The sequence below is a fragment of the Amblyomma mixtum genome, chromosome 1 (genome assembly GCF_055824585.1).
Source record: "Amblyomma mixtum isolate Tamu chromosome 1, ASM5582458v1, whole genome shotgun sequence".
NCBI lineage: Eukaryota > Metazoa > Arthropoda > Arachnida > Ixodida > Ixodidae > Amblyomma > Amblyomma mixtum.
This window is the reverse complement of record NC_143012.1, coordinates 283508865-283521404: the sequence shown is the minus strand read 5'-3', so window position 1 is coordinate 283521404 and position 12540 is coordinate 283508865. Positions and strand designations below refer to the sequence as shown.

Below are 12540 nucleotides of genomic sequence, written 5' to 3'. Positions count from 1 at the left end.
GAGCTGGCGTTCACACTTGTATCCGCAGAAAAACGCCAGATCATCTGCATAAGCTAATACTTCGAGCTAATTATCTAGGATACGTGAACACTGGATGGCACTGCTCCGCAGAATGCTCATATGTAGCGGCTTTAAGTAGAGTGCGAACAGACGTGGCAATATTGGACACCCCTGTTTGACACACGAAAAGATGGACACCGGTTGTGAAAGAGAATCAGTCACAATCAAGCGGGTGGAACAATTACTGTAGTAATGACGATTTCCGTCATTGACAACAGAACCCACATTAACGTGTTGTCAAAGTGAGAACAGAAAATAGTGCCGGACACGATCAAAGGCCTTCGCAAGGTCAATTTGAAACACTGCCAATTGTTCTGAGACCTGCTGCAAAACTAAATCTGTTCGGGCAATATGTAGGTTATCTGAACGGAACAGCTTCTCAAGCCACATGTCTGATAAGGCCCAACGGCAGCCGCCATTGCAAACTGTAGCCTTTTCGTCAAGACATTTGCAAAAATCTTGCAGTATACATTAGATAACGTAATGGGTCTATAGCCCTCTGCGTATTGAAAATTTTCTTTACTATCGGTATCAATACGATGCGACTTTTTTTAAACGTCTGCGGCAGAACTTCGATATTTAGACTAATATGGTGATAAGGTGAAAAGCTTAAGTAAAATGGGACTCAAGACGGGCTTGAAGGCATTGCAAAATTCTCCAGAAAGGCCATCAGGCCCGGGTGTCTCTGAAAGTGGCAGCAGATCAATGCCATCTTCTAGTTCTGCTGAAGTCAAAGGGCCACTTATGGTAGAAACTGATCACATCTCGGGTTTAACTGCCACACTCTCGCGATGTGCATTGCACGTTGCCGACTTCATCTATACTTCCATCCGTGCGCAGTGGATTCAGAACACACCGCTGTCGCGGTGCTTTTTTAAGGTGCGCAAATTAAGTGGTCCCAAATTTTTTGTAGTGGGTTACCACTAAGGCCCCCAATCACCGATCTCGCCTATCTTTTGGCTCGATGCCTGACCTTTCAACCCTAGCCTCGAACCGAAAGCGAAGTGAAACGCGAAATCCTCAAAATCAACAGTTTAAACCTTCCGCTGGTTTTGTGAAAAGGAAAGGCGCATAATAACCCCAGTTCGCATGTGGGCGCCACCGGAGGTATCCACTGACCCACTAAGCCAGTTACACTAGCTACTCAGAGGCTTCACACACAGACACTCGCCGCTGAAATCCGCTTAGTGCGGCTAGAAGTTATTTCGCACTGAGAAGCGGAGTGGTGAATTTACTTCAAAGCGACGACGCTGTCAGTGAAACAAGGCAGGACGGAACCGAGGTGACCTTGCCTGGAGGGAGAAGACCACCTCGCAAAACAAAACAAAAACAAGGAGTAAGCAAACACAAGACGAGAAGAACCCTCCGGGGGGCCGCGTAACAACGGCCCGGCACAGCTCACCATTCGACCGATAATCTCCGAGTGTCCATACAGGAGGACGAAGGCTTCAGCAACAGAGGTTGGGGGGAGGGGAGGAAGGGGGGGGGGGGGGGGATACGAGCTCGCTGCCTCACAGCGCACAAAGCCGGTACAGGACTCGTGCCCTTCCGGGGTCGCCAATTAACGGCCCCGGGGCGTCTTCGCCAAAGCCGGTCCTCCAAATGCAGCCACCCCCTTCTCCCCTCGTCTCCCCCCACTGGCTTTCCGCAGCGCCGTTTGGCTCACATTCCCCAGCACTGAACACAGCGCCGTTGGGTCGCGCCGAGCGGGGCTCTTCGAGAAAAAGGACCCGCTCGCTCCCCAGCCCCGATTGAGGTCGAGGCGGCCCTCTGTCTCCGGCAAAGAGCCCCCAAGGGGGTAGAAACACGCGCCCTCTCGCATCGGAGAGGAACACGCTTGGCCAGATCAACGTGCATATCAATGCGAGGGGGCCGAGGGGAGCCTGTGTACAGTAAATACAAAGGACAAGGCGAAAAATCTCTCTTGGCTGGCTCTCTCAGGAATTGCGTGAAACGAGGAGCCCTATCTCTGGCACGTGTGGGCGGCGGCGCGCAGGGTTGGAAGCGTGTGGACGGACACGAGGGACGGTGACAGGAGGCCGTGGAAGAAACGCGTAATTGACTCCTTATTCGCGCACGCACTCGCCCGGCGCGGCCGAGTTGATTATGTCGAGCGCGAGGGACAAAAAACAGCGGGATCACACAACAACAAAAAGCGAAAGAATGAATGAAGCGTGGGCGCACTTGGCCTCCGCGCGTTTGTTTGTGTGCCTGAAACGGCAGCTGTTGTGAATGAGCTGCATGCCCCGAATGCCAGGAGGAGGACCGATTGGTAACTTCTACGGGAGGGTGGCGGAACGAGCTGAACCGTTGAAGCTCTATTGGGCGACGTTTAAGGTTTGTTCCTGTTTACGGCAGAAGCCTGGAAAAGCCTGACTGAAGCAAGTATCGGGTACATTAAGTGAATCAGTTACCGCCGCATTTCAAGGATGTATATACAGTGTGCCTCAAGAGAAGAGGCGGTTTTATGGCGGGAAACACTGCAAGGCAAATTCGACTTGCACTGTATATGACTTGATCATTGCATGATTACAGGAAAAAATTGTTGTCCCATTGTGTCTTTTTTTTTCTCCATGGGAGTAATCCTGACCTCTCTGCGAAGAAGATGGGTGTTCTTTTTTATATTTTTTATATATACATGAACGACGAATTTGCCCTTTCTTTTGGAAACAGACATCACTTCGAAGCTGTAATTTACAACAGTGTCCAGGATGTTAAACAGCACAGCACAGCATGAAACGCAGCGCATCACAAAGCGATAAAAGATCATAAAGTAAGACATGTAGCACCGCATCGCATCGCATCGCATCGCACAGCCCAGCACAGCAGAATAGCACAGCACACCGCAGAAGATTTAAAATGCAAAGCTCACACCGGGTCTCCGTTTTGTTTTAAGGATATAAAGCGGTTTAACACGACGGCAAAACAGGTATGGCCGTTTAATCTTGCAGCCTCCTTTTTTTTTTCGTAGCATATACCGAACCGTACGTTCAAAGCACAAATTTTTACACGTAATTAAATGTATCCAACTAAGTTTGTCTATCACGCCAACCATGAAAGCGCACACATTTAGCAAACTACAGCAGCTGCTGTTTGGCTGTCTCGTTTCATGTGGCCTGTGGGCCTTAAAGATCGCAAATATAATTGCTCCATTTCCCCTGCTCCCCAGGTTTGCAAACTCATCGTCGAAGTGTAAAGCTCCAGCCAGAAAAAAAAAAAAAAAGTGATTCACTTGAGAGCGACTCAAATACTCGTACAATGAAGTCATAAAAGTGGCCTCAATCTATGCAGGCGCCATGGTAGAAGCTTCGCGTACGACAGGCGGTCCAGTGCTGTTGAGCCTTCGCGAGCACATCTCAGGCCGAGGACAAAAAAGAAAGACAGAAAGAAAATAAAATCACAAAATAGGCGAACTAAACTCCACCATTTCCCGGCCGCGGGTGTACGGCACGCAGCACGCCAGGTTGCCTTTTATGTCCGTTTTCATTTTTTTTCTCCCCCTCCCTCGCTTCTTTTCGCCATTTTTTGGCGGAAAACCGCAGTTTTGCGCCGCACAGGGGCGGCAAAACGCCATCACGGGACAAGTGACAGGCAATGTGACAACTTACAGCGGGACCGACACATTCAATTTTCGGCCGTCCCGTCACCCCCGCGGCGTCTGCGGCTGGCTTCATCACGGCCTCTTTGAAGGGCGCCCGGGGGCTGTGCTAGGCCCCCATCAAGATCCTGAGGGGGGACTCTCTTCCGAGCCTGTCGAGACACACGTGGTGGGTAGAAAGTGAGGTCGTGACAAAACTACGATGAAGGAAGTGCCACTGAATGGGGCACTGCTTGTTTGCGCTTACGCCAAGTTCCCTTATGAGAGCCCAGAGTTCTAAGATGGCAGCTTCCAGCAAGCGCAAGACAAAGTCGTGCACGGACGCCAAGCTTTCAGGTAACGCGAGCAAGGCGGCTTAAAGAAATGGATAAGTTGTGCCTGACTGAAAGGCAAAGCATAAGTGCCTCTTATGCATTTGAACGGGGCAAGATGTCCTATTTTTTGCTTGATAACACAGTGATTTATCAAAGTCACCTGTTCAGGCTTTAAGCCCTATAAGATTAGCGGGAAAGATCTCATTAGAGGGTTTTATAATGTGGGATGAAACCTCCAACGCCACAAGTTGCAAAAATATATTTCCATATGAAACATTATTATTATTATTATTATTATTATTATTATTATTATTATTATTATTATTATTATTATTATTATTATTATTATTATTATTATTATTATTATTATTATTATTATTATTATTATTATTATTATCTTTACAGACAATGTAGGAAGCACGCGAGACGCTTCAGGAAGAGGGTTTCGACACGTCACACGCGCTGACAGCGCTTTTGTCCGAGCCTGATCGAGTCTGTGCCGTACCCGGACCCGTGCATGTGCATGGGCGTGTGTGCATGCACGTGCATGTGCATGTCCCCAAACCCGCATTCACGTGTGAGAGAAACGGATGAACAAAAGGCTGGCCGTCAGCTTTCCCCGCTTTATCCTTAAGAAAAAGTGGAACATCTGCTAAGTCCAGTGTATGACACAGGACAGTCACAGTGTGATACACATCGGCAGCGAAGCCTTTGCGCAATAGAGACGTTCTTGCGGGCTAGTTGCTTCATTTCGAGGAAAAGTAAGACTGCGCTAATATGGCAAGAGGTAAAGAAACTGCGCCCGCAGGGTGGTATTCGTTCTGTTTACCGCTCGTCCTTGTCATATTCACGCAGTCTTATTTCTCCTCGGCAAAAGCACGAAATCCACCAGTAAAATCGTTAAACGTGCGATGCGTAAAGGTGCCAATAATGACACCTTTACGCGATGTCTGAAGACCCCTTGTGAACAATAAGCAAAGCTTTGGATTACCAAGGTTTTTGCGCATACTCGGCAGGAATAGCGCATAGAAATTTGTCATGAAGTGGCGTAGAGAAACCTGTAAAGTGCTATTTGTACTTCGCAATGAGAAAAATGACATGATGCTCGCACAGATAAGATAGCACCTAAAGTTTCCGGTGGCATTGGATCGATTTACGCGCGCAAGCGCATCCTCCGTATAAAAGTGAAAAATGCTGCATCATAATTCACTCTTCAGGTCACATCTCAATTATTGTCACTTGTTATGGGGAAATAAATCATTCACAAACCTGAGAAAATTACACAATCAACAGAGAAGAATGCTTAGAATAATATACACAAATAGTAGGGTATGACCATCCATCTGAACCACCTTTTCTTTTTGAAAGACAACATATATAATCATAATTTATGATCTCTACGCATACCACCGTAATTTCTAAATATATAGCCGAAATACAGAACAACATCTCGCTCATTGTAGAGCTGACTTCGTGAAGCAGAACGAACATCACATACACAACAGGGAACATCGATCTTTGGCGCATGCATTCATTGAGAAGTTACTGGCAAAATATGCCTAGAAACGCTTTTCCACACTTGCTCACCTTCTGCCAAAGCCGCAATTTAATTCTTGAGCGCACACAACAGCAAAAACAACAACAACCGCAAAAGATTTGCGCCATTTTCTTTCAGTTATACGTGAGTGGGCATAACTAATAGCGTGAATTATGTGTCAGGATTATATGTACATCGTTTTTGTTACGAAGTTTTACATTTCCTTTTAAGAACGTTCTTCATTTGTGCCTCGTTTCATTCCCTTCGTCGTCCTGCAACTGCCTGTTTACTGTCTGCTGATATGGTGATACTGTCTGCCATTTTTTTCTCGATAAACCATGTATTCTCTTCGGAGAAGCGAAAGATCTTCAAGCTACAATGCGAGCTTTTTCTCTCTGCCTCCCACATCCTTGAGAAGGAGAATAAAGGAATTACCTTCATCATTATAAATTTTAGGCACGTAGGAAATAGTGCCTCTGTGGCTTTGATGCAGCCAGGCAACTTTGGGATGGAGATCGCCAACCCCCGCCTCTTCTTGGCGCCGTCGGTCTCAACAGATTTTATCCTAAATCCGCGCGTGTACTTCGCCAGTAGCCCATAACTCTGCCCAAAGAGAGCACGACCGCAGAGTTCGCTCGAGACCAACTCAGAACATTCAGCGCGAAGCCGCAATCATGTACAATTGCAGCAGTCATTAATATGGTAGCTCGAAAAGGGAAATCCTTTGTGTCCAGGCGTGTTTTCTATTAGTTCGCGCATTCCTCGCGGAACACTCTTATTGTCTGTTCGTTCCGTATGGTTAGCGCTTGATATTTCGTAAACTGTGCTTCATATTACTGTGTAGTTGTTTCGGCGTTCAGAAATGGGCGCTCGTTAGCATTCATTATCATCATTAGGAGACTGCGTGCCTCCCCAAAATGGGGGGTGCGTTTATTACGCGAAAAAAAAAAAAAAAATTGCGCTTCTTTACAGTCAAGGTTGGGTGGGGGGGGGGGGGGGGGGGGGGGGGGGAGCGTTGATTATGCGAATGGGTTAACTATTAATACTCACGTAAATGCTGCAACCTTGAGCAACCCCGTGCCATTGTCCCGACGAAATTTTCGAGGGATATATATCTTTCAAGGCGAATCCGGAGTTCGAAGGCTCTCTTTCTACAATAAATTTTCTTTTTATGCGCTGCAGTCACTGTCCAGGAAGGCCAACTTAGAAGCACTAAGGCATATTGAGGTATAAAAGATATTAATTTCCATACGGACACAAAACTAAATATAGGAGAACTGCATGTCGCAAGAACCGTGCCTGTGCTTAAATTCGTTTACCTGCGAATGGCAAGCCGTGAAGCTTTCTCTCTTGTAAGTACAGCCGGCCAAATCTTTAGCTGGCGTGCGCGACGGCCGCTTTTTCTGCGCTCCTGCTCTTTACGACGAAGCAAACTTTCGGAAAGCTCCTTATTAAGCACGGGCTTAGTGAGCCTGGGCTTAGAGTTGATATTTTCGCAAGTTTGCTCCGTCACAAGGGGCAGGAGCACGGAAAACGCGGCCATCGCGCACGCCACCTAAGATTTGGCCGGCTGTACATTGCTTCGTGAGGAAGCGCCTAAAAGATGGAAGCTTTACTCCAGTTACTGTACAGGCTTTTCCAAAACAATCTCCTTTGGCAAATGGAATTAAGGAGGCGGCACAGCACCGAAGGAAGATCGGTTATTGGTGCACAACGACGCGTTATCAGCTACCAACGAATACGCGAGTACAGTGGTACTGTTTCAGGGTATATGCATATAGAAATGGGCGTCGCTCCAGGGTGTCAAAGGCATTTATAATTAGTATTAACAAACGACACGGATACATATATAGGCGAGCGAGATAAAGCGGTCCCGAACATTCTTCGCGCCCCATAGAAAGAAAAAATCTAGCGAAAAGAAATGAAACAAGTCGCCAACTTCGTATAAGGCATGCAGCCAGAAGGCCGGACGTAATGACACGTCGCTACACTTACCTTTTCAGAGGCGCTAGCATTCACGGAACGAGGCGTATCTATCTCGAGGCGCTATTCCTCCACTGTCATCGCCTTTGCAGCTGCCCCCAGTCCTGCGCCAAGAAGAACAGGGGGAAAAGAATAAAACAGTGGGCCGGGTAAGTATAACAAAACAAAACTCACCCCCATCGGAATCTAACACCTTTTTGCATACGCGTACAAGGTGACACCCGAGCGAGTCTTTAACGATCGCGAGAGCGCGGCGCGTATCAGACTTGTCCTGCGGGCCAGGACCATTATTAGCGAGCGGCGCGCGAATGTGGCGATTGTGTCCGGCGCGCGCCGAGGCGGCGAGGTCTCCTCTTCCGCGCTGGCGACGCGGCGCTCACAAAGAGTTGGCTTAATGCACGGTCGACCGGGTATGTGTGTGTTCGGACTGCTTCCATCGCGGACAGCCGATAGGCGAGCTGTGAGCCAAGACCAATTATATGCTAAGCGATTGTGAGCAAGGTCTCCCCCTCCTGCGCTCCTCTGCGCGTTTCCGCTGCACGCCCGGCGTCCGCAATAATGACAGAGAGGCAGGGACAAGAGAGGAAATAATGCGGGCGGCGAAGACAACGAGGAAGCTAATGCGTATTAACCTGCTGCTAGGCAGCCTTGTGTGGCGACCCGCTGTGTCCGGTATATTGCAGCCTTGGGATCGAATTAGTGTCCAAAAGAACAGCAACCTGTTGGACCGGGAGTAATAATGTTACGAAATGCAGTAACCAAGGAATGCAATAACTATGGAAGGCATATTTCAGTTAGGCCGCCTTGTTCGTATAAACTAGTACAGCGTTCCATGTAGTAGTAACCACTCCGCTCAGTCAGGGAAAAAAAGAACAGAAAGGCTTTTCTCCTACGACATATTCTAAGAACCCTTCGTTTCCTGATTTTAACTTATCTCCAGTATTGAAGGGGTGAAAACGGTTCATACTTTTAAAGTAGAAAAACAGGGCAAAACTGCGTTTTACAAGTACGCTCGCTCCAATCACACTCTTTCAGGGTTATTTTTACCAATGAAAACAACTAATCAACCATGCCCGCACGCTTTGTTATTGGGGCAAATGCTCTAATTATAGTTCATTGCTCAACAAACAAACCACAAATGGCAGGCTGCACCAAAGAGATGCGTCTAATACCACAATTTTCTCGTTTTCCTACTATTCGTTGCAATTAGTTCGTCAGGCACTTACATTCTTATCCGCATCGTCATCGCGTTCGTGCTCAACTTAGGTGCCTTTGGGCGTTCGCTGCTGAAACATTCCTCGCACCACCACGAGCGCCATTTGGAATGACAGTGTTAGTGAATGGCTGAGCGACCAAAGTGTGGCTGCTGAAACAGCGATGCTAGTAAGACATCAGATGGGTGTATCTATAGCTCAGAGTGCTTGCTTGGTTTGGTTGGGTATAAGGGGGTTTAACGTCAAGACCCCAACCCCTAAACCCCGTCCCATTTTGCGGGAAAAAGTTTTATACTACTACTACTTAACGTCCCAAGGCGACTCAGGCTATGAGAGACGCCGTAGTGGAGGGCTCCGGAAATTTCGACCACCTGGGGTTCTTTAATGTGCACTGACATCGCCTCCATCTCCAGCAATTCGCCTCCATCTAACTACGACCGCCACGGCCGGGATCGAACCCGCGTCTTTCGGAGAGCACTTGCTTCTCAGACGTGCTATGCGAAATCATCCTGAAGCGATGCTATACACTGTGTATGACAAAGGCTCAAAAGGGTTGATAATCACAAACAACAAACGATGAAGAGACAGCTGTGAAATAAGTCAGAGTGGTCCGAGAGTGGTCTACCGCTGCTAGCAAGATTTAAATACAACTGCACCTGCTCACACCGCCGCTCCTCCTCGATAGGCATAGCGGCAGAGTTTCCGGTTATAGAGACGACGCCTGCGCCCCAGACAGCCGAAGACCTATCACATACAGCTGTCGCTGTTCGAGTAGGATTGGAGAGGATTAGTTCTATTCGGAAATACTTGCAACCGGATCGAGACTGCAATCATGGTATCAGCAGGAAAGACAAGAACACTGCGCGGCGTTTCACAGCGATGGCTATGTTTGAGATGTCTTCCAGCATTCGCATAGTCGGTGGAGTAGTAGTAGCAGCGCATGCGTCCAAACAGAATACTCGGTGACTCCACTCAATGACATGACTTCCCCAAATCGAGTGGTTACCGTGTGACCAGCGAGAGCGAAGCCTTGCCGTGTAGGACATTAAGTACTTGCCCTCTATAGAGACACATCGTTCAGGCTTGTGATCTGCGGGCCGTGGAGCAGGACGAAAGAGGGAAGTTGGGGGAGGGGGAGGCAGGGGAGGTTGAACTCCCGCGACCATTTTTTGGTTATGGGGAAGACCGAAAAATGCTGGGTACTTACGCGTGCAAGTTACGGCGACGTGCGACCGCAGTGAGTTAGTTTCCTATCAAACACTGTTAAATCATGCTTAGCTATTAACTCTGTGCACTATTTTAGACTGTAGAGGAACAGGCCTGAACACTTTTGTTTTTCAGGTTGTTTTATTAGTCTAATCAGAGCATTGTAGTTTATCTTAAACAGCTGGTTCTGTTGAAACGCGTGTGTGACGGTGGCGAGTGGAATCAATATTTTAAGTTTACAACTGCGAGCAGTTCTGTTTTAACGGAATGTGAAACTATTTTTATGGATTTTGCTGGTGACGTTTGTTTACAGGTCTGCAGTTTTTTTTTTAGTAGACTCCAAGGAACGTTTCTCCAGATCTGTGTGCGCAATCGGGACGGTACACGACATAAGGACGATTATTTTATTCTAACTTTCACTTTAAAACAGTAGTTGATGAACTGTGTTCAAAATCCCAGCCTATAAAGAAACATAAGGCAGAAAGTGCATGTAGTGCTCAGGAAGCGATACCCTAAATTCTGCATGATATACTCCTCAGGCAAAGCGAGTTATTGGAGCATGTTCGTCGAACAAGGCCTCTCTTTCAACGCGGGGGCGGCACAAGTAAATAACAGTAAGCACCTTTCTATGACAAGTGAATGCGAGAAATACTATGCGCACGGCACGCCAAGCCCTGTGAAGAGCAGGCGTACTTAATTTTCTCCGTGCTTGGTCACCCAGTGAAACGGAGCAACTTCGCTTTGCAATACTACCTCAGCCATAACTCTTATGGCTTGTATGCGAGCTGTGTGACTCCTTTCTGGAGCAGAGATATGAAACATGAAGGCTCTTAACTCAACTTCTGAGGCCTTGATGAGGCCATACGTTCGGACATAGAAAAACAGGGAAATGCTACTCGTATTGGAGGGTTCATAAGGTACATTGATGCTCTACTGTTGTGCAGTCAGTAACTTTTTTTTCTTCTCTGTATTGCAATGCTGGAGTTCTGGGAAACTGAGGTGCTCCGTGAACCATAATGACATGTTCTCACTCTTTCTCGTTTTCTCTTTCCCGGCGTGCACAATCGGAACAACGCTCTTTAATCCTGCTATAATGCCCTTTTTTTCAACGCATAAAATGAAAGCGCCAGCTTGAAATTTATTTTTTTTTCCCTACTACCAACGTCGGTTGAAAACACTTGGATGACGCGCGCTGAAATCAGGAACCTCAAAAGCGGTACAGTCCAGCTTCAATTTAACAGTGGCTTCAAGAACAGAAAAAAAATTGACAGCCGATCGTTGGGCCAATCCGACCGAAATGCATAACATTGAAAATGCATGACTTTCATTCCTCCTTGCATGACACGGCACATCACACACATTACTTTACGCCTTCCTTTATTGCGCACTTGGTCATTGTACTTCTTTGCACTTGAATGACTTGCACACTTGGTCTTCTGTTGCGTGTCTGATCTCCAGTATCGATCGACACTCAGTTCTAGAGGTGGCGCGCAGCCTCGCCCACAACCGCATCAACGGCAGAGTGGCACTCGGCGCGCCCGCCGCTCTGCTATCTCTGTTCATCTTCTCAGCTCACCTGGCAGTCACCGTGGCGGAGCCACCTTCCGGCCTTTCTCTCATTTCTCATGCAAGTGGAGAGAGTCATTTTCCTCTCTCCACTCTGCCACCTGCCAACCGTGACAGGCGGAGTCTTCACGTCTCTTTATTGCTAATTATTTCATAAACAATTTGGAAATGGCAGGTTTCAGCAAAAAAAAAAAGCTAACGAAGTCATATATTACTAATTATTTTGTCGATTACGTCGTCATCTATAGCGCAGCATCTTCCGCGTCCATGGAAGACCTCTCTGTCTTTGGTTATTACCACGAGAAAATTCATTAATTATTACAGAGGTTATTTTAAAGTGAAAATAAACTTCGAGGAGGACGTCGCGAACATGGGAAAGGCTTTGTTGCAGAATGATTCTAATAAGGCTGTTGATTAGAAGCCGCGTTTCGGCCTTTCGCTTCGAAAGCGAACTTTTCATAATTAACCTCAAATTCAGCCTCGTCACGAACATCGAGCGTTAAAAAAGGTTTCAAATGGTCAGTTTGTTGAAAAAACCGATATGAAATAAGCGCAGTATATTCGCTAATTTTCATACGGTGTCTCAGGCTCGTGCACTGGAAAACTACTTATCTGTATGGCCTGGTTTCGAGGTTGAAATCGGTTTAACCTGATTTTTGAGAAATCTCTTCAGGGTGGAAGAATAGGGTAAAACTGGGTTTTACCCAAAACGAGGGGCCCTATTCATATACCATCTGTGATATTCAGTGCATACTATAGGTTTATGGTTTATGGGGTTTAACGTCCCAAAGCGACTCAAGCTATGAGGGACGCCGTAGTGAAGGGCTCCGGAAATTTCGACTACTTGGGTTTTTTTAACGTGCACTGACATCGCACAATACACACGGACCTCTAGAATTTCGCCTCCATCGAAATTCGACCACCGCGCCCGGGACCCTATCCGCATCTTTCGGGTCAGCAGCCGAGCGCCATACCTGAGCCACCACGGCGGCTACAGTGCATATAGCGCTATGAATTTCAATTTTCGTATCTATGTAGTGCAGTATGTTTACTACAAAGATC

The 12540-nt window shown here is 47.2% G+C and overlaps 1 protein-coding gene across 6 annotated transcripts in view; it reads right to left on the bottom strand.

Moving 5' to 3' along the window:
- The window catches only part of LOC149371922 (uncharacterized), a 636308-nt gene that overhangs the window by 344591 nt on the left and 279177 nt on the right, over positions 1-12540 (bottom strand). For 4 of the 6 annotated variants that reach the window (XM_089566243.1, XM_089566242.1, XM_089566244.1 and 1 more), the window contains exon 3: positions 7505-7596. The exons of the other annotated variants lie outside the window; for them this stretch is intronic. In XM_089566243.1, coding sequence (XP_089422369.1) covers positions 7505-7524 — 20 coding nt within the window. In that variant the 5' untranslated portion in view covers positions 7525-7596. The remainder of the gene's footprint in view (positions 1-7504; positions 7597-12540) is intronic. 6 annotated transcript variants of the gene reach the window in all.